Consider the following 26455-nt stretch of genomic DNA (forward strand, 5'->3'; position numbering starts at 1 on the left):
CTGGCTTAAGGTGGAATTCTTAAAAATTAGAACAGTTCCTTGAAGTAAAACAGTTAAGGATATTTTATCTTGTATGTGCTCTCAGGTCAAGACCTGAAGGACCAGTTTTGATCCTTTTTAAATCATGACTCTGATTTTTCCTCTTATATAAGCAAATTTCTGTAATCAAAGCAAGTGGCCAGTAGAAGATATAAAGCATAATGCAAGTATATATATGATATTCTGATTTGCAACGCAGCCCTGGAGAATTCTCTGGTTGCTGCTATAAAATCTTTTAGCTCTTTTGTTTCCTGGGGCTAGAGGTTTTTTGTCTGAAGGCCTATTTTGTCTAAGTATTTGGGGCCACTCCCACTTTCCCTTTTGCTTACTGACAGAGGAAACAAAGAATCTTAGCACATCCTGATCAGGTCAAGGTTTTTAGGATCCTGAAAGCTAAACTAATCTGCCTAAGAGCCTTTTACATTCTATGTTAATAGAAGGCAGGGGAAAACAATTACTGCCAGCTGTCCATGGACCTAGAGAAGTTTCTGTTTTTTCCTAAAGAAAGGGGAATTCACTTCAGGTGAAGGGGCACAGGCTTAGAGATCAGCTGCTTGTTCAATCCTGACCATAATACCTTTAATTCCCCAACTCTTGACTCCTCATTCCTTCTTATAGTTCCCAGGCAAGTAAATTCCAAAAGGACTGTTAAAAAGGCCCGCACATGTGCCCCCTTGCAGGGGCTTCAAACTGCTTTCAGTTTTGTTAATACCTGTAATAATTAGGTAAAAGCTTTCCCTTGTAAGGTTTTAGGGTTTCTGCTAGGGGAGATCATAGTCACTGAAGGACACATGTTCCACCCATTGCACCTACTCCTTTGAGGAAACAAAATCAGGAATTTGGGAAAACATTCTTTGTTATTTATCCTAGGAAAAGCTGTTTGGATGGAGGCATTTATGATAGCCTCATCTTCCCCCTAGTCTTCCTCTGGGTGGGTTTCTGGTTACTATTACTATTCCTAGTAACCCTCATACTAACTCCACTTCTGTTTATTCTTTCTCTTTTGCTTATATTTAGTCCTTGTATTTTTAATATACTTGTGAGAGTTGCTTCTTCCAGACTCAGAGTCATGAAATTCCAACTACTTGGTCAGCCTAAAATCACCTGAGACGTGATTCTGATGTTCAGCACCAGACCCTGCTGTTGCCGCCACCTACAACTCATTCATCTCCCCTCCTCAGTCCGGACCCCACTGGGCAGGGCTGGCTCCACACCCCTGGTCAGCCTGAAGCAGCTCCAGAAGATGAAACCTTCATCCCTTTGTCCCAGATGAGTCTGGGTCTGGACTGCTTGAGGTGGATGCTGTGACAATGGCCCTGAGGCCCCTGGGCCTCCACATGCTGGACTATGGATACCAGACACCAATCTGTTTTGTGATGACTGGTGGAAGCAGGGTCTGATTCCTGCTCATTGTTTTAAGCAGCAATATCCCATCACCCACTTGCTTATGCACAATCATTAGAGTAGTTCAAGATTTAGCCAAGTTCAAGAGTAGCTACAGTGCTTTCTGAAAGCTTCCACTGGTGTGTGGGGGTTGGTTCTGAATGGTAGAGGGCAGATTACAGTTAATATTGAAGAGGGACCAACCTGAAGGCCTCGATCACAAAGATGCCCTAGTGGAAGATAAATATATTGGAGTGAGAAATCTTCAAATGGATGAAAAAGAGGGGGGACTGAATGGGATTGATTGGATGAAGTTTTCTCAATCTATGAGACTAGGCCTAAGTCACATGATCCTTATTCCCAAAGCTGAAAATTCAGATCCTAAGTCAGTGAAGTTACAGGAAGTGATGTGACCCACAGGAAGCAGACAACATTGGTGACCATTGGTCAAGGATAGTTACTTCCTTTTAGTTTACCCAATGAAAAGACTTGGGTCTTTTGCTATTTAAATCCCAACAAGCTGGAAGCTGGTCAGGTTCCACCAGCACATGATGGGAGTTGGGATGGCTCCCAGGAGTTGGGATGACTCCCCGGTGTTGTTACCTGGGCCTCTCCCTGCAGGAACTAAAGAAATGTTTTCTCTTTGTACCTGAAGATGTCTCTGATTATTAGTTAATTTGGGAAAGGGGACCTAGAACCTAGCCCATACACCAGGTGCTCAAATACAAGCTACATTTGAACAATTAAGTGGAATAGGAATTTATATTGATACTCTGCAGAAGATTCAGTATCTCATAGGTGCTTATAAACAAATTGTAGCTACTGTATAAGAGCATGGAACAGCATGCCTGGTCATCAGGACAAAGGAGAATCATTTTCTTTTTTTTTTTTTTTCAGTTTTGCTTGACTGATTCTTGATGTCTCATTGAGTCATTCATTTCTATTCAGTTCCGATTTTTAGTGAAATATTTTCTTCATTTACTTTTTTTTACTTCTTTTTGTATTTGTCTAATTGAATTTTAAAATGAGTTGTTTTGTTCTATGGATTTTTTTTTCCATTTCACAAATTCTGTTTTTCAGGGACTTGATTTCTCTTTCCATTTTGTCAAATCTATCTTTTAATGAGTTATATTCCTTTTCCAAACCCTCTTTCAAAGTTTTCATTTCCTTTCCCCATTTTTCTTCTAGTTCTCTTTTAAGATCCTTTTAAATTTTGGTTAGGAGAGCCTTGTGTGGGGACCAATTTATGTCACCCTTTGGAGCTTCATCTGGAGACAATCTGTTTTTAGTCTCCTCAGGGTTCGAAATCTGTCCTCTTTCACCATAAAAACTGTCTATGGTAAGAGTTTTCTTTGCCTTTTTACTCATTTTTTTTTTTTAAATTTAAGGTCTGCTTTTAGGGCAGAAGAGATTTTCTAAGCTTCCTCTACAAGTGGCAACAGCTGTACTATATTCCCAGTGCTGGGAGGGCGTGGCCAGGTCCCATGAGATCTGGTGCTTTGGGATTCACTATTTATCTTTTGTGTTTGTGTTGGATGTTTTATAACTTTTCTGCTGATTTACTGGCTTGCAACCAGGGCAGAGTAGACAGCACTGCAGTAGAATCTTCCCCCTAGAGTCTTCAAAGTGTAGAGTCTGCATCACCCCACAGAATCCACTCCCCTCCCTGAGTCTGCACAGCATGTGCTGGTGTTCATGCTCAGCCTGCTTGTACCTGGCCACCTCCCTCTGTGGCCAACTGAAACAGACTTTTTCTGGTAATCTTCAAAATTATCTTCTGTAGTAATTTGTTGCACTCCCAATATTGGTAGATTCTGCCAGTCTAGAACTAATTAAGGGGCTGGACTTGGTAATTAGCTGTGTGTTATAGGAGAAGATCAGAAAGAAGCATGTGTCCTCTCCACCATCTTGGCTCCTGAGAGTCATTTTCTAAGATTATCCAGGTCCCAACAGAGCAGTCTGCAAATTTTGTAGGAAGGCTACAAACTGCTATCACTAGAAGGATAAGAGAAATAGAGGCTACTGATATGTTAATCATAGAATTAATTGAGAGAGAACCCCACAGGACAGGCCATTGTAGAATGGACTAATCAGACTCTCAAGAGATTTATCAAAAAACAAAATGGCAGTTTCCCATTCCAACCTAGATCAGGACAGGGTGTTCACATTTACATTTGGGTTCAGTGTGAGCAGCTATCTTTTTTTTTTTTAATAGTATTTTATTTTTCCAAAGACATGCAGAGGTACTTTTCAACATTTGCCTTTGCAAAATCTTGTATTTGCAAATTTTTCTTCTTCTGTCCCCCTCTCCTCCCACCTCCCTCCCCAAGACAGCAAGCAATCCTATATAGGGTAAACATGTGCAATTACTCTGAATATATTTTCATGTTCATCATACCACACAAGAAAAATCAGATCAAAAAGGGAAAAATGCAAGAAAGGAAAAAATAAAGCAAACAAACAATAACAACAAAAAAGATGAAAATACTATGCTTTGATACGTATTGTCTCCACAGTTCTCTCTGTATGCAGATGTCGCTTTCCACCACAACTCTTTTGGGCAACTATCTTTTAAAAGCAATTTTTTTTGAGGCAGTTTTACATCTACCTTCCAAGACAAAGATTGTAAGATGCAGAATTTTAAACGGTACCTTTCATGAACACTTATTGTCTACTATGTACCAGTCATTTTACTATGTTTTGGAGATATAAATGAAAAAAACAAACAAACAAACAAACAATAAGTCTCTGCTCTCTAGGAGTTTATATTCTATAAGAGCAGTTAGATGGCACAGTGGATAAAGCACCAGCCCTGAAGTCAGGAGGATATGAATTCAAATCTGGCCTCAGAAACTTAACAGTTACTAGTTGCATGACCCTGGATAAGTCACTTAACCCTAATTGCCTTGCAGAAAGAAAAGAAAAAAGGAGTTTATATTCTTTTGGGGGAGACAACATCCACCAACATAAGGTATCATTCTGAAATTTGAATATATGGCATAAAGAGACTCTAAACAACTTAATTGAAATAAATCAAATAATCCTAGATATTGATTGAGGAGGACCTTTATAAGCTGGTAACTGAAATAGGACTTTGGAGAAACAACCTATGATACTTCCACTGTGATGTCAGAGGAAATAACTAACAACCATTTATATCAAAGACTTTCAAACAGACTCCTAAATGATCAGCGATAGAATGAAATTGTGTGTGTGCACACACATGCACAAGTCAAAGAAGAGAGCCTGATAGGTTATTTTTCTTTCTTTCTTTTTTAAGACTAACAAACTAAAAGAAACAGGAGTAAATGAATCTATAGTAGGCCTATAATTTTAATAAGGGTCATAATGGCCTCAGTTTCTTTATCTGTAAAATGAGCTGGAAATGGCCAACTACTACATCATCTTTTACCAAGAAAACACCAAATGGGGTCACAAAGAATCAGACTCACCTGAACAGCAATCAAAACCATAAATAATGTCAGAAGAAATGGGTCTGAGTAAACCAAACTCCCTCTCCCCACCCCCCTTAGCAATTTAATAATGTCCATGTTCTTGTGGAATTGTTAGAATGATCGCATCATTGTAATCCACTTTTCTAAGAATTTTCGATTAAGTTTGTTTTCTCTGTATAAAATGAGTGGAGCGAAGTTTAGAAAGAAGTAGAGAAAGAAGCATATTGGACTTCTGACAATAGTTATTAAGGAAGTAGGAGGAAAGAGATACAAAGTTCACTTTGAGAAATAGATGGATAGAGGAAGTATCTGTGATATAGTTGAAAAAGCTGATGTCCATAGTCATCTGCAGTGATTGAAAAATTGGACTAGGGCAGGTGAATTTCAGGTCACAAATTTGGAAAAGAAGCATATTTGTGACTTTCCTGCCCAGATGTACACTATGTACACCCCTAAATTCCTTGACATCTTCATAGATAACAAGATTTTTAAAATGTATTATTCTCCAGAGGGCAAAACTGTTTAGGGACAATATGCACCCTGTCCTGTCAACTTCTGTCCTGTTTTCACATTATGTTTTCAGTAAATGCTTTTCATAGTACCTAATCAAAATTTCAACAAAACTTGTCATGATTTGTAGCTTATTAGTTATTTAGGAGTGGCTCTCTAAATCTAAATACTTGGTCCAGAAAATTAAAGATACAAAATAAGTAGGAAGTGGGAGGCAAGAATCGGAAGCAGGAATCAGAAACTCTTTGGGCAGATGAAAAAAGTATTTTTTCGAGGCAGCTAGATGGTGCAGTGAATAGAGCATCAGGAGGACATAAGTTCAAATCTGGTCTCAGATACTTTAACACTTCCTAATTGTGTGACCCTGGGCAAGTCACTTAACCCCACTTGCCTCAGGGGAAAAAAAAAGAAAGAAAAAATTATTTCTCCAAAGCCCAGGAAGCTTTTGCTACTATTGTTCAGTCATGTCCAACTCTTTGTGACCTCATATGAAGTTTTCTTGACAAAGATACTGGAATGACTTTTGCCATTTCCTTCTCTAGCTCATTTACAGATAAGGAAACTGAGGCAGAGTTAACTGGCCCAAGGTTACACAGCTAGGAAGTGCCTGAGGCCAGATTTGAACTCAAGGAAATGAGTCTTCCTGACTTCAAGCACAGCACTCTATCCTCTGTGTTACCTGGCTACCCAGGAAACTCTGTATCCCTAAATCTAGTTATATGTTGTGAGGTAAAATTAGGAAATTGACCAAGTTCTTTGGAAACCTGATTGCTTGGGAGTTGGGGAGCAGCAGGATGGTGAGAGTTTGCTGTTGCCAATGTTTGATTTTAATCTAGGGCTATGGAATCATTGAGTGTCACTGATGAGGTCACAACATTCTGAAGGGTCCCTGGTGATCATTCGGATCATAACAGCCCCACAGAGGAGTGGAGTGAGCTCTGAGGGTTGCTGCCCAGATCCATCCTTTTGGCTTTGTCTCTTAGGTATTTTGAGATTGTGAGTCTCTATAGTTGGGAACAAGACCACTCCCTCTACCAAATTTCTTGAAGAACTAAGACTCCATACACTATTAAGATCTGTGAGTTTTAGGGGCCTTCCCTTCCTCAGCATCTGAAACCATGAAGCGTAGATATGAAGAGGGGTCATCATATGTCAAGAGTACTGAGAAAGGATCACAGGAAGGAGAAGGTAAGATGGAAGGGCTGGGAGCAGAGGGTTGAATTCAGTTAATCCATTTTCTAGAAAGATGTATCTGGAAAATGTGGTGGGAGTACAGGGAGGGAATTCATGGTGTGAGATAAGAAAGATGTGGAGATAAGTAAAAAATTCAGAACTACATTACGAGTATAGCTATTACTGACATTTTATGAGGATGTCTACCAGGTAGATGGAAATTTAATTTTAAGATGAAACAGAGTCAGAAATGCACATATTCGATTTCTTTTCCGCTCTCTTGTCTGTTTCCTCATTTGAGGCACTGACTGAACAGCAGGGATATATTGAATGGAATTATGGAAGGGCAAGAGACAAACTGAGACTCTTTGGGCACAGGGTATTGAGTACTGAAAGACAGGGGTCCTTGCTGGAAGCAAGGAATGCTAAGAATGATTTGGCCAGGGCCCATAGATCAGAATAACTGTTTGAATTGAAAGTTAAAAAGTGGTTTATAAGGCTGGGAGTGAGGTTGTTGGGGGTTGGAGAGGGATAGAATGGTGGAGAGCCCAGAACTCCAGATAGAATCTCTAACCCCAGGAACAAAAGAAAACATAGCCAAAGGTGGCTACATCTGGGAAAATTTTCAGTGGGAGAAGCAGGGTAGTGGGTTGAGTGAGTGACTTAGTTAGATAGATAATCTTCTTATTGACAAACTCCCAGAGTGGGAAGCTGGGGCAAGAATGGAAGATGAGATCAATTTTCCTCTTCCCCAACAAATACCTCCAGGCAAGAACTGGTTCAGGAAAGCAAAGGTGAAAGATTATTTATTTAATTCCCCAGGGCATATAAGAGAAGATTCTCCAATTAGACCTGGCCCAAGTGTGGTGATCAAAGCTGAGAACCAGCAAGAAAATGAGAATTCTTCTATCTACTATTCATTTTCCTCTTCTTTCTCTTCTTCTGCCATAACACCCAAAACTGATTGTAAAGGGTGCATCTACTATATCCAGGTGAAAACTATAAAAGGAGTGGCCGTTGCATGGGAGACTGAGACTGGAATGGAGCCAATCCAGAGGGCACCTCGAATTTATGAATTAAACCCATCTGAAGATAGCAGATTAGAGTCTCCTTACCAAAACTTACCTGGCAAAGCTCTGGCTGATATGGACAAAAACATGGATGAAATGAATGAAGACTATAAAGAGGAGGAAGTACCAGGACCTTCAAGGGTTACAGATGAAAGAAGACGGAGAAAGATCCCTGATTGGATGGTCACAACAGACAATGGCTACCGTTGTGTGGCCTGCTGCCGGGTATTCCTCACCCTGGAGGACCTCAGAAGACATGCTAAATCTGGTCCCAAGGAGGGATTTAGTTGCCATGTTTTTAACAAAAAAATCCATGAAAGACGAAGAGTCCAGAAAAATTTGCCTCTAGGCAAAGATGAACATTTAACTCAAAGTCCCAAAGAACAAAGTAAGCCACGTGAAGACCAGGGTAAAGGAAAAGGCCGACATGGACGCACCTCCCGTGAAACTCAGAGTATGGAGTTGCACCATGACAAGGATGCAGAATGAGCTGGGGTGACTCGATTATGGGGACTCTGGTTCTTCTGTCAAAACACTCCTACCAGTCACCCCATTTTAATTCCCAAGTCAACAACTCTTTGAAACCCTCACAGGTCCAATAGTCCACCAGCTATAGCATCTCCAGCTTTCATTGGAAGGAGGTCAAAAGTCACAGGGAACAAGAAAGAGAACAACAAATCCAGGAGCAGGGCCAATAAGAATGGACTCTACACCATCAAGTCTCCTTAAGGATTGGATTGTCTCGTTTTTGTATTGACTGAACGATCTCCATATTAGAATGGAAAACAGAACAGAGAAAGTTCATAGTCTTTATTGTGAGGAAATGGTGAGTGTACCCATTTGGTCCAGATTTGTAATTTCTCGCTATCAGAAGTTTCAAGTGAGGAAATTCCCTCTACTAATGCTGATAGCAACTGTGCTCAGGTTTCTGGTCTTTAAAATTTTGCCTGAAGTGCTGAGAGGCTAAATGTTAGCCTAAATCACATACAGTTAGTGTATGTCTTGGATTGGGTGTGGACCTAAAGCATCAAGATTCATAGGCTGGTCCTCCATCCACTTGCCATAGTGCTTCTAAATATCAAAGTAATATATCAGAGTTCTCCACATCCATACACTTGTTTCTGATAGAGGATGAGCAATATTTGCCTCCCCTGGAAGTAGATCAAATTCTGCATCTCACAGAAAGTCAGTGGAATGCTGCTATGGGTCTCAGTTAAGACATTATGTCCTTGTGCCCTGAGTCCTTAAAGCTCTGAGGAGTCAACCATGAGAGAGGGCAGGGTAGCACCATACAGAGGGTATTGACCTTAGAATCAGAAGGCTTGTTTTCAAATCCCGGTTCTGAACTTCCTAGCTGTGTTACCCTAAGAGTCACTTAATCCATCTTCAGTTTTTAATTTGCAAACTTGGGCTAATGATAATAGCTTTAGATTAAATAGTACCTTAAGGTTTGTGAGGCACTTTTATATATTGATATGTCATGTTATTGGGATGATGATGATAATTGCATTTTTAAAAATGTTGAGTTAACAAAAAGCCCCCAGCAGATTGGGTAGAGCTTCTGGGGAAGGGAATCGGGTAGGAAAGGGAGAAAGGATTCACTGGAGGATATGGACCAGAGCTATATAGGATGAGAAGATAGGAATAGATTATGACATGTGCTGCTGGAGGGCATACACTGATGAGATCACAGAGCTATCAGAATATTAAATCATCTTTGCACAACCAATCTTGCAGGCTTCTTGTGAGAAAAGTGCTTGGGAAAGTATCATTATTATTTTTACATGCAGTTCTATTTAGGCAATTTCTTAACCTTTATGTATGGCACTGACTCCTTCTATACTCTGGTAAACCCTAGAAACCCCTTCTTAGAATAATGTTCTTAAGTGTATAAATAAAATTCAAATCAACACTCCTTAAAAGGATGTGTCAGCTCCTCAGTGTCTCCATTCATGGGTAGATTTCTAGGTGATTTCCCCAACCAAAACTCATCCCTACCCAAAGCCCTCCTCTCTGTGTATTTCCTACTCTATTAGGAGACAAGCTGTTTGAAGACAAGGACTGTCTCCCTTTTGTAATTATATCACACCCAAAGCTTTGTACAATGCCTATCACATGGTAAGCACTTAATAAAAGATATTTTCATTGATTCATTGGTTTCATCTATTTATTGATAATGAGGATTTTTGTTATTTCTTTAGATCAGTGGAAGCTCTCACTATTTGGGAATAGAAATGAGACACGATGGTTCAAGAGCAGATTGCAGCTGGAGCAGAAGAAGTTCTTCAGGTTGGAACTGTGATCACAGTGAATTATATTCTGTCTTTATAGTTTATAAGAATTAGAGACTAGTAGTTGTCTTTTCAGTTGTGTCTGACTCTTCATGGCTCCATTTTGGAGTTGTTGGAATTTTTTTTTTTTTGGCAAAAACGTTGGAGTGGTTGTTGTTTCTTTCTCCAGCTCATTTTACAGATGAGGAAACTGAGGCAAATAGGGTTGAATGACTTGCCCAGAGTCACATAGCTAATAAGTGTCTGAGCTCAGGTTTTGAGCTCGGGAAGATGAATCTACCTGATTCCAGTCTAGTATTCTTTCCACTGTGTACTTTTGCTGGCCCTAAAAAGCTAATGCCAGTTTCTAATCCTTATCTGTTCTTTTCTCAATCCAATTCAAATCTCTTCTTTTTTTCTGAAGAGTTTTCCTGATCATCCCAGTCCCCTGTTCTCACGCAGTGATGAGAATCTGAGCAAGTAGGACTGTTCATAAGTGGACAATCCTATTCAGACAAGAAACTAGAAATGGCATGTTCATGGAGTCCTTATCTGTGCCTCAGGCAATGTGAGGAATATACTTGAGTCAGTCTACCACAGTTGGGTTGTTTGTGGAAAAGCAAGAAGGACTCATCTTAGGAGCCAGGAAAACTGGGTCCTTGTCATGACTGACACTTCCCATATAATTTCCCTGAGCTTCAGTTTTCTCTTCTGTAAAATGGTAATAATTAGAATAACAATATATTGCCTTTCTCACCATGTTGCATGGAAGGTCTTTTGAAAGCTTTAAAGAGTTGTGTAAATGTGAGTTGTTTTTGTGAAAGTATTTTCTGATGCATTTTAGAAATATACAGTATCCCAAATAATTTCTCTTTCTCGATTTACAAACAGATAAACAAAATGAAGACTTCTATACAGATGAAACTGAGTGGAAAGAAGAAAAAAAGAAAGAAAAGAGTTGACAGGAGAGAAGAATCTATAATTCTTAAGGAAAATGTGAGACTGACACTCCCCTGCTCAAAAACCTTTAATGGCTCCCCCCTGCCAACAGGGTAAAAGCTCCTTAAGGTCCTCTCTCTATTCTGTGTCATCACCCTACCTTTCTTGTCATGTCGTCCTACTCCCCTCCATAAGCCTTTCTCTCCAGAAAAATTGTTCTTTTAGCTATTCTGCCAATAGTTATCACACATTCCCCCATGTCTAATATCTATGCCATTGCTCCCACATGGATGGTTTCCCATCTCCTATGCACTGATAAAAAAAAATATTGCTTACCCTTTCAGAAACCTAATGTATAGTGAGGAGATCTTGGATTCAAATTCTGAGTTTTCCACTTTCTCCTTGTATGACTTTGGGCAAGTCACCTAAAACCTAACTCAATTTCCCCATCTGTAAAATGAGAAAGTTAAGCTAAAATGAGGGCCTCTAAAGCCCTAGCTCAAAATTTTTGAGTTTATGTAAGGTCCAATTTCAGTCTCATCTTTAAAAATTTTCCCTCTCTGCTCTCCTCTTCCCTCAACCTATTCCAAATCCTGGGTTGAAAGATCTTTTGAAAGTCCCAGCACTGTCATTTGTGATCTTGACCCAAGTCAAGGTCTCCATCTGAGCTTAAGTTTCATAATATTAAAAGGGAATAATAATACATAGACTACCAAACTTACAAGGTTATTGTTTTGCAAGAAAAATATAGAGTGATCTATTGACATGAACTACTAAAAATGAATTAGTGGTCACTGAGATTTGCATGCAGAAGAAGAGAGGAAAGACTATGCAGAGAGAGAGAAATCAGCTTCTTGAGTCATAGGGCTGAAATTTACCATTAGGCTCCAGTCAAAGAAGGGCAGGTTCTGGAATCAGAAGCCTGGGGTTTAAATTGTGCTTGCAAATTGTGTGGTTATCCCTTCCACATCACAACTTTGCCCACTGCAGTTTCAATATATAGCAAAATGGTATAAGAAATTAAATGAGAATTTTTTGGAGTTTTGCAGAAGCTGCAATAACATGCAAAAGCTGGCAGATGCCACAGAAAAAATTTAGAAACTCAGAAATGCATGAAACACACACACACACACACACACACACACATAGTATTGTGTAATATCAATGTAGTTTATCTTTTAATACTATAATAATTCAGACTTCTTCTCTGGTACAAAAGGAGGGCCAAAGATTTTTCTGTGAATTTTCCAACGCTTGGGGTCACTGTGGCTTTAACCCCTGCAATGTGAAAGGGATTTCTGTGGTAAAATGGGAATTAGCCTCCTTAAAAATCTATGAAATAAACAACTTATCTATAAAATAAACTGTTTCTTTCTCAAAGGACCAGACCAAATTATTCCTTCTGTTGCCTGAATTGAGACAGCTCTTGAGGTTCCTTAGAGCTCCTTCAATCCTCAAATGTCGTGGCCTATGTGGTGATGCATTTGGGAGCCAAGCTTAGGCCCTTGGCATCCCTGAGGGAAGGCTGCTGAGCAGAAGGGCAGGACACAGCCAAGAGAGGGGTCTGAACCCACATGAATCCTAGGAGGTGAACCTATAGAGAAAGAAGTGGTTTCTTATTGAAGAGGAGGCAAGTGGAAGACACAAGAAGAAAATGTTAAAGCTAGAAGTGATATATAATCCAAACTTTTCCTTAATCCATCTGAGGAGCCTTTTGTGCAAGGTCTCACAGAAAATTAGTGACCAGAACCTTGGTGTCCTGGGCCCGTAGGCCTTCTGATGTGTCATGGAAAGCTAGGGAGAAAATGACCTATGGAGAGCGCTGGCCCAAGGCCCGATTTAAACCTCTGACTGGAGAGAGCACTCCCCTGGGTGAAAGCAGGGCAGCTGTTTGATCCTGTTAACACTTGTACTAATATATTTGTAGCAGCTGACCTGGAGGGGAGGCAGCCGGTCACCCTGCAGGAGAAGAGGAGCAGGTCTGTCTCTTGTGGACCCTCTCGGGTGAACTGTGAGTTTGGGCTGATGGTCACAGGTGGCAGGATTCAAAGTTGGAAGGGACTTTAGCGCATGTCTAAACTGACAGCTGAAACTGTAGGCCCAGACAGGTAAGTGACTTGGCCAGGGAAGTTTGGTGGGGCCGTGGACCGCACATTGGGTATGGAGAGTCAGGAGGATCCGAGTTCAGATTCAACCTCGACACTTAGTAGCTGTGTGATCCTGGGCAAGTCACTTAACCCTGTTTGCCTCAGTTTCCTCATCTGTAAAATGGGGATAATAGCAAGATCTACCCCTCAGGGTTTTTTTTAAGGGTCAAAGGAGATAATATTCCAAAATATTCTAATATTAACAAATACTGGCTTAGCACAGTGCCTGACACTATTATAGGTACTAATAAATCTTTATTCCCTTCCTCCCCAGGATCCTATATTTGGGCTCCAAATTGATTTCTTCCGTATCACATCACTTTTCTTTAATCATTTGAGATGGTGGAAACACCATCCCTAGTATAAGCACAAATTAGTTAACTCAAGGTATATTTGTGGAGCCCACAATTGGGAGATTTCCTGATTGGCCAGGAGTAAATCAGTTGGGAGGATAACACAAAAGTTTAATCCAGCACATCCTCAGTGGTTAAACATCCCAATTATGGTGCTGTGTCCTGAAGAGATGTCATTCCCCTCTGTAGCCACAAGGTGACAAGCATGTCACTGTGCAATGGAAAGGCCTTGGGCTGCTGGTAAATCGGATTAGAAAAATCACACACACACACACACACACACACACACACACACGGAGGTATGTGTATACATACACATATAAACATCTACATGTGATATAATCATTATGTATGTATGTATATATGTATATTTATGGGAGTGTGTGTATATATGTAGGTATATTTGTTTATGTGTGTGTATATATTATCTGTATATTAATCGTCTTGTTTCTTTTGCAAAATAAATATTTTAATTTGTATATAAACTTAATATTTTAATATTTAAGTTGACTTTTATATTTATAATCTAACAAATTTATATTTATATGTAAATTATGTATAAATATATTTTAATTTAAGTAAAATCTATTTAATAGTTTAAATTTAATAAATTTAAATGCTATAATATTAATTGAAATAATTTAATTTAAATATATTTAATAATTTAGTAAAATATTTTAATTTGTGTAGAGACTTTATATACATACATACATATATATATATGTACATATATATATGGGCTTTCCTGATACCCCTTGAAATCACAATACTTAGGAATAATCACCAAGGTAAGGTACAGTTAGAAGAGCACATAAGAAAGAACAGTGTATTCTGGGGTGCTCTTCACCGAAGATTCTTGCCCTAAGAGGCAAGGTGCAATTTGTGAGGCCCGAGGCATTCCTTTTTTATAGAATACAGTACAAAACTGTATTTTTTATGTTTTTATGGCTAATAAGCTGGGGCCAAACCAGAGAACTTGGAGCTTCTATAGGGGATGGGAAAGCAGTTTCTTTTCCTCTCATTCCCTGTTGACCTGGCATTAAGTTCTATTCAAGAACCATAGGACACAATATAGTTACCTGAGATATGACACCAGGGATAGTGTAATAAAACTTGTCTGTTAGCGAGAAATAATTGAAAATACCAATATTGAAATTCAATACTTGTTTAGATATTATATTTCTCTAACGTTGGTATTTTTTACATGGCCAGTTTGAAAATATGTTTTGCTTGACTGCATATTTTTCATAAGTCAACAAGAATTTGCTAAACTCTATGTGCCAGCCACTGCGGGAATACCAGGAAAGATAAATATGATCTCTATCTAAAGAGCTAGACAATCTAAGGAGGGATAAAATATGGAAACAATTATGTACAAAAGATATCTACAGCATAATGTGGAAAGAAGCTACTAAGATTAAGGGAGACTAGGAGAAGCTGCTTGGAAAAAAGAAGGATTTTGTCTCAAATCTGAAGAAAGCCAGGAATACTCAGAGATAGGGATGAGGAGAGGGCCCTCCAGGCATGTGGTATGGCCAATGAAAATGCATGGAGATGAGTTTTTCATTTTTTTCCCAATGGGACTGGAAAGGGGAAATGAAATATATATGTATTTTTTTAATTAAATTTAATGCCTTTAAGGTCACTTCTCTAAAGCATACATGACCAAGACAAAAATCAAAGAGCTATTGAATGTTAAGAGTTGGAAAGTGCCTTTGAGAGTGTCTAATCCATCCCTCTCATTTTACAAAGCAAAATAACTTGACTTGATCACACAGCTCCTCAATAGCAAACTCTTAAAAAATAAAGAGCCCTGTATTTAAGGGCATGGCAACCTTTATAATGTCTCAGAGTTGGGAGAGTCCTGAGAGATCACTTAGCCTAATGTCTTTATTTTAGAAAGAATTCAGAAATCAGAAGTGAAATGATTTGATGTGTTATAGTCCTTCCAGCTAGCAGTTCTATAGAGCCTCCCCTCTGAGATTTTCTTCCATCTATCAACTGTATGTGTCTTTGTGTGTGGACATCCAGAGAGTTCACACTCAAATGGGTGAGACCATATCCAAGTAACTACAAAATGATAGACATAATATAAGATACATACAGGATAAAGACAAGATGATGTGGAGGGAATTTCAGAAGATAGTAGAATTCGGAAGACTGGAAAAGGCTTCTTTCTAAAGTAGTTATTTATATATTTTCCCCTCATTAGAATGTGAATTCCTTGAGGGTATACAAAAAGTTTTTGCCTTATTTTCTGTACATCCCCAATACTTAGCATAATAATTGGCAAATGGTAAGAACTTAATAAATGTTTGTTGACTTGACTAGCCCAGGTGCTCCTAAATCCCAAACTAATGTTCTTTTTACAACAATACATGGCTCAAATTGATATAATTCCATATGGGACAAAAGAACTTTACTATAAATGTCCTAATTGGTCATAATTTCATAGAAATGTTAGTAGATGAAGGAATTACTTTTTTCCCCCAAAGCAGAAGCCTTGAACTAATTAGACAAAGAGAATAGAGAAAAGAAAGGAATGGAATGGGCATGAGTATAGGGAAGGGGCATCTAAGGATAGAGCACTGAGCTTGGAATCAGGAAAGCTCATCTTCCTGAGTTCAAATCTGGCCACAGAGACTAATTAGCCATGTGGCCCTGGGCAAGTCATTTAGCTGTGTTTACCTCAATTTCCTCATAGTAAAATAAGTTGGAGAAAGAAATGACAAATTGCTGCATCTGCCAAGAAAACTCTAACATCAGGTCATGAAAAGTCAGACATGACTAAAGTGTCTCAACTCTTAATGTGGTCTAAAAATAATTTCCAACAAAAATACTTCTAGTCCTAACATGTAGATTTATGTCCACTCTAGACCATATAGAATAATATGCTTCCAAATCCTTTCCCAGTATAGAAAATAGGGATCTGTTATAAGATTTCCATGATCAATGAAGAACACCTTGTATAATTAGTTATCAGGAGCCTTGGGAAATTCACACATTAAGTAAAGTCTACTACTTCTCTGGGCAATTGGCCAGAAGAGATGGAGAATCAATAATGTAGTCATAGTGCCTGGAGAAGGTGGACTATTACAATTCACGGAGCAGATTTTGACTTAATTGAATGAAAAATGTTCTTACCAAAAGAAAAATGGGCTGCCTATGGAGGATCCCTCCTTCATAAGAGGTCTTTAAGCAAATCCTGAGTGACTATTTTTTAAAAAATAGCTTTTTATTTTCAAAATACATGCAAAGATAGTTTTCAACATTCAACCTTATAGAACATTGTGTTCCAAATTTTTTTTCTCTTGTCCCTCCCACTCCCTGCCTTAGTTAAGTAATCCAATATATGTTAAATATGTGCAATTCTTCTAAACATATTAACACAATTATCATGCTGCACAAGAAAAATCAGATAGAAAAGAAAAAATGAGAAAGAAAACAAAAAGCAAGCAAACACCCAGAAAAAAGAGATGGGGTGACTATTTTTAGTGGGAATTCCTTTTCAGGTAGGAATAGAAAAGCATCAAGTATTTATTATATGCCCCTTTGCCAAGTGCTGATGCCAAATGCTCTCTTCTCAAAAAGTTCACCTAATTAGAAAAGAAAGGAAGATTTATTTATAAGGAAGATTAAAAGGACTCCAATCTGTAGGGGAAAATATTAGGGCAAATGATAAAGCCCAGGAATCCTTAGGAATACAAAAGCAGATTAGATGGCAGTACCCAAAGATCTCAAGGAAATAGTGGCAAGGTACATGGGATGGCCTAACAGCCTGCTATCTTACCAGAAGAATTGTTGGCAGATAACTTACTGTTGATCCAAGCAACAGGAGTTGATCCAAGCAATAGCAACCACAGTATTATATATGGTAGGAACAGAATAGGACTATGGGATACCTTCCTCTGGGGTTAAGATGGAGGGGAAGGCAGTCAGCATCCACCTGGGAGGGAATATCGAATTTCTCCCGGGAACTGGACAATGGGGGCTAGAGCAAGGGAGAGTAAGACCAACCTTCTCCCTATTTCTGCTGGATCTTCTCCCTATTTCTACTGGTTCTTAGGAGTCTAGATACAAGGATACATCTGTTTATGGGTAAACTGGGAAGGATAAAAAGTCTCCAACAGATTCTCTTTAGTATTTGTTCCAGCTGAGTTAGAATAGATGGTATAGTGGAAAAAACACTTAGAGGCGTAAGTATACTGAGTTTGAATCCTCTTTCTGACAATTGTGTGACTGTGGGCAAGTCATTTAATGTTTCTGTGAGCTTCAGTTGAATTATCTGATAAACAGGGATACACTGGCACCATCATAGAAAGGCTGTGAGATTCAAATAACATATACATTGTAGCCCTTCAAAACTCAAAGTAGCTAGCATTTATATAAAGTTTTAAAGTTAATTCGAGATTATGAGTTAGTGACATAACAGCTATATTGGAAGCTTGTGAGGATGAGGAGCTGCTGAAAAGGTCCTCTTGTGAGTAGATCTGGGTTGGCCATGGAAACATTTTGCTCTTTGAAAATTTTTCTCTTTCACTGTGTCATAGCACTGTGAAATTTCTATGTTCCCAATGACCAATTGAGAGGCATCTTGAAATAGAGTAAGATGAGGCAGGCTGCCCACCTAAGTGAAAGTCAAGTTGGACCCAAGTACAGAGGATGTGACAACAGAAAGGTTGAGAAAAGACCTTTTTCCACAGAGGTCTGTTTGAATCACAGATCCAATGTGGGCCTTGGCTTTTCTTATGGGTACTCCTACAGGAAACTCTTCAGACTTCCAAGTCAGAACATGTGGGACTTGGCCTGTAAAAATATTACACTCTCCTTGTTAATTCATCTCTCTATGAATCCCTAACAGTTAACAGAGCCCAAAAAGTGAGCTGCACTCAGAAGAAAGCCAGATGGGTAGGGGATAAAATGAGAAAGCATTAAAAGAGACCAGAAAAGGATTCTTGTAGAAGATGGAATTTAGCTAAGTTTTGAAGGGAACCAGGAGGCAGGAAATTGCAGGCATGGAAGACAGCTAGGCTGCAGGACATGGAGAATCCCAGGGGACTAAAGCAAAGAGGTCATCAACCTATTGTGGAGTATGTGCAGAGAAAAGAGTAAGAATGGAAAGGAGGAAAGGAACCAGGTTATGAAGGCTGTCAAAACAGCATACTGTTTATCCTGGAGGCAAAAAGTCAGGGAAGTTTATTGAATATGGGAGGGACATAGATTTTCACTTTAAGGTCATTTGATAGCTGAGGGAAGGAGGGTTTGGAATGGGCAAAAGTCTTTAGCCAGATCACGGCAGGGTATGACCCAGCAGGAATGGAGAGGATAGGCAAATCCCTAGGTTCCCATCAAGAATAAATGAGGCAAAAAGGTGAAGACCTTCAAAGAAACGGGCAGGGGTAAAGGAAAACACATAACTGAAGTGGATTTATTAGTATCCAATCTTAAATCATATAAAGTGAGGGCAGTGTTAAAAAATATAAAATGGATAATTTTGTTTTAAAATAAAATTTTCCTATATAAATAAAATCTATGGCTCCAAGAATAGGAATGCAGAAAATGAGGAAAACTTAATAATAGACAACTTCTTAGATAGAATGTGATTAGATTAGAAAATTGCTGTGGTGGGGATGATGAGCTGGATGATTTAGAAAAACACAAGACTTGAATTTGTGAAAAAAGATGCTAGCTACCTTCAGAGAAACATGACAATTATTGGTACGATCTTACCTATGGAATGTATGTGGATGTATGTGTGTGATTATGTATCGAAACATCTATATACATAAATGTATGCACATATATAGATATACATGTATAAAAACATATGTATATATACATGTATATCTGTACTTAATTGTAGCTTTCTCAGGAGGGAGGGAGAAGGGGGGGAAATAAAAGTAAAAAGTACACAGCAGAGAACAGAAAAGCTAAAAGGAAGCAAAAGCTGGGTAACTTTGAAAATGTGTTATCTTTATTATATACTTGAAATACAAATTATTTCATATTGAATCTTCTTAATTGTCTGCTGTGTACATGCCAATGTTATTTTTCTTATTTTGTACATAAGTTTAAAATAAAATTTAAAACTTAAAAAAAAAATAAACATTGAAGCAGCCCATGGCTTCCAGAGGGCATGTTTGTGATTTTCTCTTAACTTCCTACTGGATTTTTTTCAGCTTTCAGTCCCCAGGAGGAAAAGAATAAAGCAACTTGAAGATGGGAGGAAGCACTAGAAACCTAAGGAGGGAAAAGCTTCATGTAATGGCCCTAAGTGAGGACAGATGAATGTAGTGGTCTTCAGTATTGGGTTGACCGATGGGGGCCCAAAAGCATCATCAAATCAGGCTGTGATCTTGTAGACGCCTATGAACAGAATAGAAGGCTGTTCAAATGAGGCAGCACAAATGCGAAGTCACACACATCCTATAAGTGATACCCTTTGTTCTCCAAGTTTTTTATGAAAAATTTCATGTCATATGGCTACATTCCTATGCTGCTTGGGGCAATTTGAAGACAACCCAGCTTATAGCAGAATGGAATGTTTAGACTGCTTGTTGGCATAGTCCAGTGGATAAAGTGCTGGATTTAGAATCAAAAGCTGGCATTTTTTTAACCCTAGGCAAGACACTTAACTTCCCAGTGTCTCAGTTTTCTTATCTGCAAAATAAACTCTTAAGCTCCCTTTTAGCTTTGAATCTGAGTTATGTTAAAAAAAAATTCATGAAAAAGTGGGAAGGAAAGGGGTCTAATAATTCCAAATCTCAAACTATACAACAAAGCAATCATCAAAACACTTTGGTGCTAGGAGAGAGTTAGATCAAGATAACAGATTAGGTACACAAGAGATAAAAGCAATGGGAGCAAAAGAACCAAATGTTTGAGAAACCCAAATATCAGGACAAGAACTCATTGTTCAACAAAAACTTAAGAGAACTGGCAATAGTCTGGTATAAGCTTAAATATAGATCAACATCCTACCATATACCAAGATGAACTCCAAGTATATATATCATTTGGATATTGAGGGTGGCAACATAAACCAATTAGAGGAGCAAGAAAAGTTTTTGCTCAAAATCATTCCAGTTAAAATTAGAAGAAAAGCAGATAAATGGGGAAAATATTTACAGCACATTTCTCTGATAAAGATCTCATTTCTAAGATTTATTGGAGACTCCCAGTTCATAAATGGTCAAAAGAGATGAACAAGCAGTTTTCATTGAAGGAAATCTACCAATGACTAAAGAAATGCAAATTAGAACAACTCTTGAGATTCTACTTCAAACTCATCAGACTGGCAAAGCTGAAAAATAAAAATGACATGCTGGGGGTGCAGAGGGGTTTAATAAAAAAAAAAAAGCAACTGCACTAATGTAGAGCTATGAATTGATCCAGCCATTCTGGAAAATAATAGGAACTCTTCCCCAAAAAAAGCTGTTTTTTTTGTTTAGATGCCCCTTAAAATAGGAATACTGCTCTTAGGTCTGTAGAAATCAGAAATGGGAAAAAATCCAGATGTACAAATAATGGCAGCTCAGTTGTGATCACACAGAATGAAAGTCAAGGGTGTCCATCATTTGGAGAATGGCTGACCAAATTAGGATATATGAATTTAATAAAATACTTTAAGAAATGAACAGGATATTTCAGAAAAAACCTGAGAAGATTCATGATCTGATGCAGAAAGAAATGAGCAGAACCCGGAAAACTTTAGAGTAACAATAGCATAAAAACAAAATTTTAAAGTCTTGGGAACTCTCATCAACACAACCAGTAACTATACCAGGGGATTCATAGTGAAACATATCTACTTCTTGATAAAGAAATGGACTTGGTGCAGATTGAGACAGTTTTTGGACAAAATCAATGCAAGGATCTGTTACACTTGACCATATTTGGAACAGAATTTTTTTTTCTTTACCAATGAGGTGGATGGGTAGGGCAATAGGAAGAAGGGAATATGGAAGTGAGAAAAAGTTTTTTTGAAAATAAATTGAATTTTTTTAAATGAACTATTCTTCCCCAAAGCTAAAATTATTTCTCCTCAGAGCAATGATTTATCTTCATTCTCAGCAGCAGGAATGCAGAAAAAGATCAGAAGAGACAAAGCTCATCTAAACACTGGCTTTGATATGGAAGCTCTTTGTTCACAATGGAGCTTTGGGGGGAAAAATGTTCCTTATAGACAACATCTCAGTGATGAGTCTCCATAGTGAGAATGAAGGTTCCTCGAGGGCAGGAGCAGTGTCCGATACCCCTTCTGTACTGCTTCATCCACCCTCACTTTGAAATAACAGATTATTCTTGACAAAATGATTTTGATTGGATTTGATTTGGGGGGCAATAAAAATGTGTTGGCAGGCAATAGACAACTCAGCACTATTCAATGAGATGTGTTCTAACATTAAAGACATAAGATGATAGAGCCATATAGAACCTATGGGCCTGTAGGCAGGCTCTCCCTCCCAGCTCCTGAAGCTTCTTGACATCCTTGGCAAAAAGGCCTGGGCTGCTGCTTCAGCACATTGAACATCTCAGCAATAGACAGTGAAGTCCAACAAAAACCGTATTTTTGCAAATGTTTCTCTGCCTTCCTCAAACTTCTTGATTCTTTCCTTCTTGGTAAATATTGTCTTGGGGACTCCAACCCTTTTGAAGCAGAAGATAAGAGTATGGTTGGTCTTTTAACATTGTCTCAAAGTTTTAAATCTCTTAGCCAATGAGGTAAATGGGTCTTGTCCTCAGGCTATTATCACTCACTCAGGTAGATAGCCTGAATATTATTGCTCAACTTCCATCAGTGTAATTCAGGGGAATATAATAAAGGTCTGAATCTTATTCCAGGTCTCAAGAAAGCCTAAATTGATCATTAGAAACTTACCAACTCCCTTTGCAGATAAGGAAACTACAATATATCGAGGGAAAGATGTAATTTCAGGGCTTCAAAGCAAATATAAATTCCTTGAGTATAGGAACTGAGTCTCATTTTTTTCTTTGTGGTGTCTTCTCAGTCATGTCCAACTATGATTCCATTTGGGGTTTTCTTAGTAAAGATACTAGATTGGTTTTCCATTTCTTTTTCTAGTTCATTTTACAGATGAACTGAGGCAAACAGATCTTGAACAGGGTCACAGAGCTAATTATCAGAGGCCATATTTGAACTCTTGATTCCAAACCTGGTGCTTTATTCAAAGAAGTTGCAGCCATCTTGGTTGGTCTGTTCTGAATGCTTTCCAGCTTATCAAAGTCCTTCCTAAAACAAGTAATCCAGATGTAATTCTACCAAAGCAGGAGATAAAAGAATTAGCTCTTCCATAATCATAGAGATAATGCAGCCTAATATTTACATTAGTATTTTTCGGTATATTACATTATTGACATAGTTTGCAATCCACTAAACTCTGATCTAAGTGCTGACTATGCCTCATCCTACTAATGAAACTGATTTTTTAAACTCAAGGGTAAGATTTTATATTTATTCCTATAAAATTTTGTTAGAGCCTAGAATTATACCCTGTTAAATTTTTGAGGATTTTTTTTTTAATATTCTGATTCTGTCCTCTCTCATTAACCCTCTTCATGTTATCTGCAGATTTTCAAAGTATCCTGTGTCAATGTCCAAATCATTTGGGTCTGATAATTCAGCCAGGTCTGAAATATCTAATATTATTTAACCTATATCTTGTCCATAGAAATTATGCCCATAGAAATTTTATCAAATGATTTGCTAAAATCTAGGTATACTAACTACAGAATCCCCTTGAACGATAAATGCCTGGTTGGATATAGGGCTTGAGAAGGAATCTTCTCAGATGATTCCAGTTTGTCCTTACCTCCATTGACAGAATTTTCCTTATCTGGGAGTTCCCTATTTCAATTAAATCAAGACTATTATGCCTATGTTCAATTATAAATGCTACATTTAAAATGAATGTAGGTGAAAGAAAGGATGGCAATGATAATAGAAATAGGGAAAGTTTTGAGTATTGAGTTTGGAGATGGAGGGCAAGAGAAAAGTAATGATTAAAGGTAAAGAACTCAAGTTCTCCAACTCCAAACCCAGGTCTTATCCCACTGCACAATGCCAGGAGGGTTATGACAGACAAACAAGTTTTAAATCCTATATTTCCATAGCCCTCTGCAATTGTGGCAACAGAATGAAATTCAAGAAGAAATCACAAAGAATATGAATATTCCATGCTGTTGCATCCCATGTGCTTGAAGGTGCTTGACTCTATGTGTGTGTGTGTGTGTGTGTGTGCACATGCACAAGAGCTAGACTTTGGTCCATTAGAGTGGGAGTAAAAATTAGGATTACATCAAATGTGGCAGGAGTGGAGTTGGGAGTTGAGAAGTTCTAGAACCACCTATAATAGTTAGCAGGGAGCTCAAAATTAAGTGTTAGAGACAAGGTCTGAAAGAAAATCTAACTCTAAGGCTACCACTCCACCCACTTTGCCTCTTCTTGAGTTGCCTTAGAAATGATCCAAGAAAAAATTGTCCAAGCAGCAAATGTCATTTTAGTGTCCAAAGGAAGACAATGGACACAAAATAGAATGAGTGCTTTTACTAAGCCTTCACAAAAGAACACTAAAGGGAACAATCTAAAGACACTGTTTTGAATCCAATGTTATTACCTTGACTAAAGAAATTAATGGTGGGAAATCAGAGATCAGGTCACTTTTTTTGATCACAGAGACTGTCAGGAAGCTATCAACTCTTGGGTTTTCAGGATAGTACAGGGATGGAGCAAAGAACATTGACCTGGACAAGGTTACCCCATTTGATGATGAGCACAGGCCTTTCATTGCTTCAAGGATCTGTGATTATATAGGAAGTATAATTGTTCCCTCTACTCCAGTGAGTTGTAGCTCTTCTTTGACTTAGCAAATGTTCAATGAGAGTTAGTGTGGATGGAAAATTTATGATCCTGCAAGCAATTTGGTGAACCAGATTGGTGCATGCATGATAGACAATCTGAATGTCATACTCAGATCTTTCCAACTTGTTAGGAAAATAATATAATATAATATATAAAGGGATAGTAGGGGTAAGCTAGGTGGTGTCATGAATAGAGCATTGGACTTGGAGTCAGTAAGAGCAGAGTTCAAATCTGGCCTCATGATACTAGCTATCATCCTGAGCAATTCATTTTTTTTTACATGTCCAAACAGTTATTTTGCTGTACAAAAAGAATTGGACATTGAAATATTGTACAATGAGCCTGTGAAGGAAATAAAAAATGCAGGTGGACAAAGATAGAGGGATTGGGATAGAGGTAGTGGTTCATAGTCATCTCCTAGAGTTCTTTCACTGGGTGTAGCTGGTTCAGTTCATTACTGCTCTATTGGAACCGATTTGGTTCATCTCATTGTTGAAGATAGTCACGTCCATCAGAATTGATTCATCATATAGTATTGTTGTTGAAGTATATAATGATCTCCTGGTCCTGCTCATTTCACTCAACATCAGTTCATGTGAGTCTCTCCAGGCCTTTCTGAAACGATCCTACTGGTCATTTCTTACAGAACAATAATATTCCATAACATTCATATATCACAATTTATTCAACCATTTTCCAATTGATGGACATCCACTTAGTTGCCAGTTTCTGGCCACTACAAAGAGGGCTGCCACAAACATTCTTGCACATATAGGTCCTTTTTCCTTCTTTAAAATCTGTTTGGGATATAAGCCCAGTAGTAACACTGAGCAATTAATTTAATTTCATTTGCCTCAGTTATCCCATCTCTAAAATGAGATGGAGAAGGAATTGGAAAACCTTTCTAGTATCTGCCAAGAAAACATTAAATAGGAAAAATGTAGGGTCAGACAGCAATTCATCTTCAAATGAAGATTTAACAGTTAAATGGGGTCATGAAGAATCATTCCCAACTAATCAACAAAACCACAGTATAAGGAAAGTATCTCACCCTGGGATATCATTGGGAGATAAACATTGCCTCTGAAATTTAGTGTTTCTGAGAGTTCCTTAGAGCACTAAGAGATTAAATGATTTGCCTAAGGTCATATGGACAGGTTATATTAATGGTATGACTTGAATCCAAATTTTCCTGACTTCAAGGTCAGTTTTCTGTCTACTATATTTTACAGAAAATGCAATAATTACTCCTATTTACATGGTCTCCTGAGAACAATTCTCTCTTTACTATGACCCTGTGATACAGTGATGATATAGTTATACTAAAAGTTCAGTCCCTGCCCCAAGTCCCTTTCCCTATTGATTATAAAGCTAAATTTTGATCTGAGGGGCAGATCATATAAGTGGTTGAGGATCCAAAAAGATCTTGAAAGGCTAGAAAATTAGGTCATATTGAAAATGATAAAATAATGAAGATAAATGCATAGCCTCACATGGGTTCAAAAAGTCTAATTTACAAGTTTAAGATGGGAAAGGCATAGGGCCAGACAGCAGTTCATCTGAAGATGGTCTAGCAGATTTAATGTCCTGCAAGTTATTTAGGAGCCTTATAGAGCATCCAGAAAAGCTAATTTGGAAAGCATTAATGTGCAGTACCAGGAAAGTATTAGTCTATTGAACAAGACACTGAATCTCTTAGCTCTGGACCTCTTCTCTGGCTGTCCCCAAGCTTGACATGTTCTCTCTTCTCCACTCCAATTACTAATCTCCCTAGTTTCTTTAAAGTCCCAGCTAACATCCCACCTCCTACAGGAGACCTTCCCCAACCCCTCTTAATTTCAATGCTTTCCCTTTGTTAACTATTTATCCTGTATAGAGCCTGTTTGGTTATATTTGTTTGCATGTTATCCCTCTCCCTCATTAGAATGTAAACCTCTTAAGATCAGGAACTGTCTTTTTCTCCTTTCATCTCCTCAGAGATTAGCATACTTGGAGACCAAAGATTCTATATGAGAAAAAAAGATGAATGCTCAAGCAAAGTTCTGAAGGAAGTGGAAGAAGGTGTTAAAATTTAATGTTAGGAAGGCTGTGGAAAAACAGACACTATTATATTTTTTAAAAATTCATTGGAATTCAACAAATGTTTATTAAGAACATACTATGTGCCAGGCACTCTGTTAAGTGCTAGTTGTTACTATTGGGATTGTAGATGGGCATAAATGTTATACAAAGCA

The 26455-nt window shown here is 38.2% G+C and overlaps 1 protein-coding gene across 1 annotated transcript; it reads left to right on the plus strand.

The window, feature by feature from the left end:
• Window positions 1-6315: 6315 nt before the first annotated feature.
• FAM170A (family with sequence similarity 170 member A) lies at window positions 6316-10980 on the plus strand. Its single transcript, XM_051982940.1, has 4 exons — window positions 6316-6575; window positions 7383-8456; window positions 9832-9919; window positions 10792-10980. The coding sequence occupies exons 1-2, from the start codon at window positions 6506-6508 to the stop codon at window positions 8117-8119; spliced, it is 807 nt and encodes a 268-aa protein (XP_051838900.1). The 5' UTR covers window positions 6316-6505; the 3' UTR covers window positions 8120-8456; window positions 9832-9919; window positions 10792-10980.
• The last annotated feature ends 15475 nt before the right edge of the window (window positions 10981-26455 follow it).

Source organism: Antechinus flavipes, chromosome 2, assembly GCF_016432865.1.
Source record: "Antechinus flavipes isolate AdamAnt ecotype Samford, QLD, Australia chromosome 2, AdamAnt_v2, whole genome shotgun sequence".
In the NCBI taxonomy this organism is placed as follows: Eukaryota; Metazoa; Chordata; class Mammalia; order Dasyuromorphia; family Dasyuridae; genus Antechinus; species Antechinus flavipes.

Bases quoted from the DNA above. Each gene is read 5' to 3' on its own strand.
- FAM170A (XM_051982940.1), top strand. From the start codon at position 6,506: ATGAAGCGTAGATATGAAGAGGGGTCATCATATGTCAAGAGTACTGAG. The intron at 6,576-7,382 runs GTAAGATGGAAG...TTAATTCCCCAG, and splicing joins AGGATCACAGGAAGGAGAAG to GGCATATAAGAGAAGATTCT.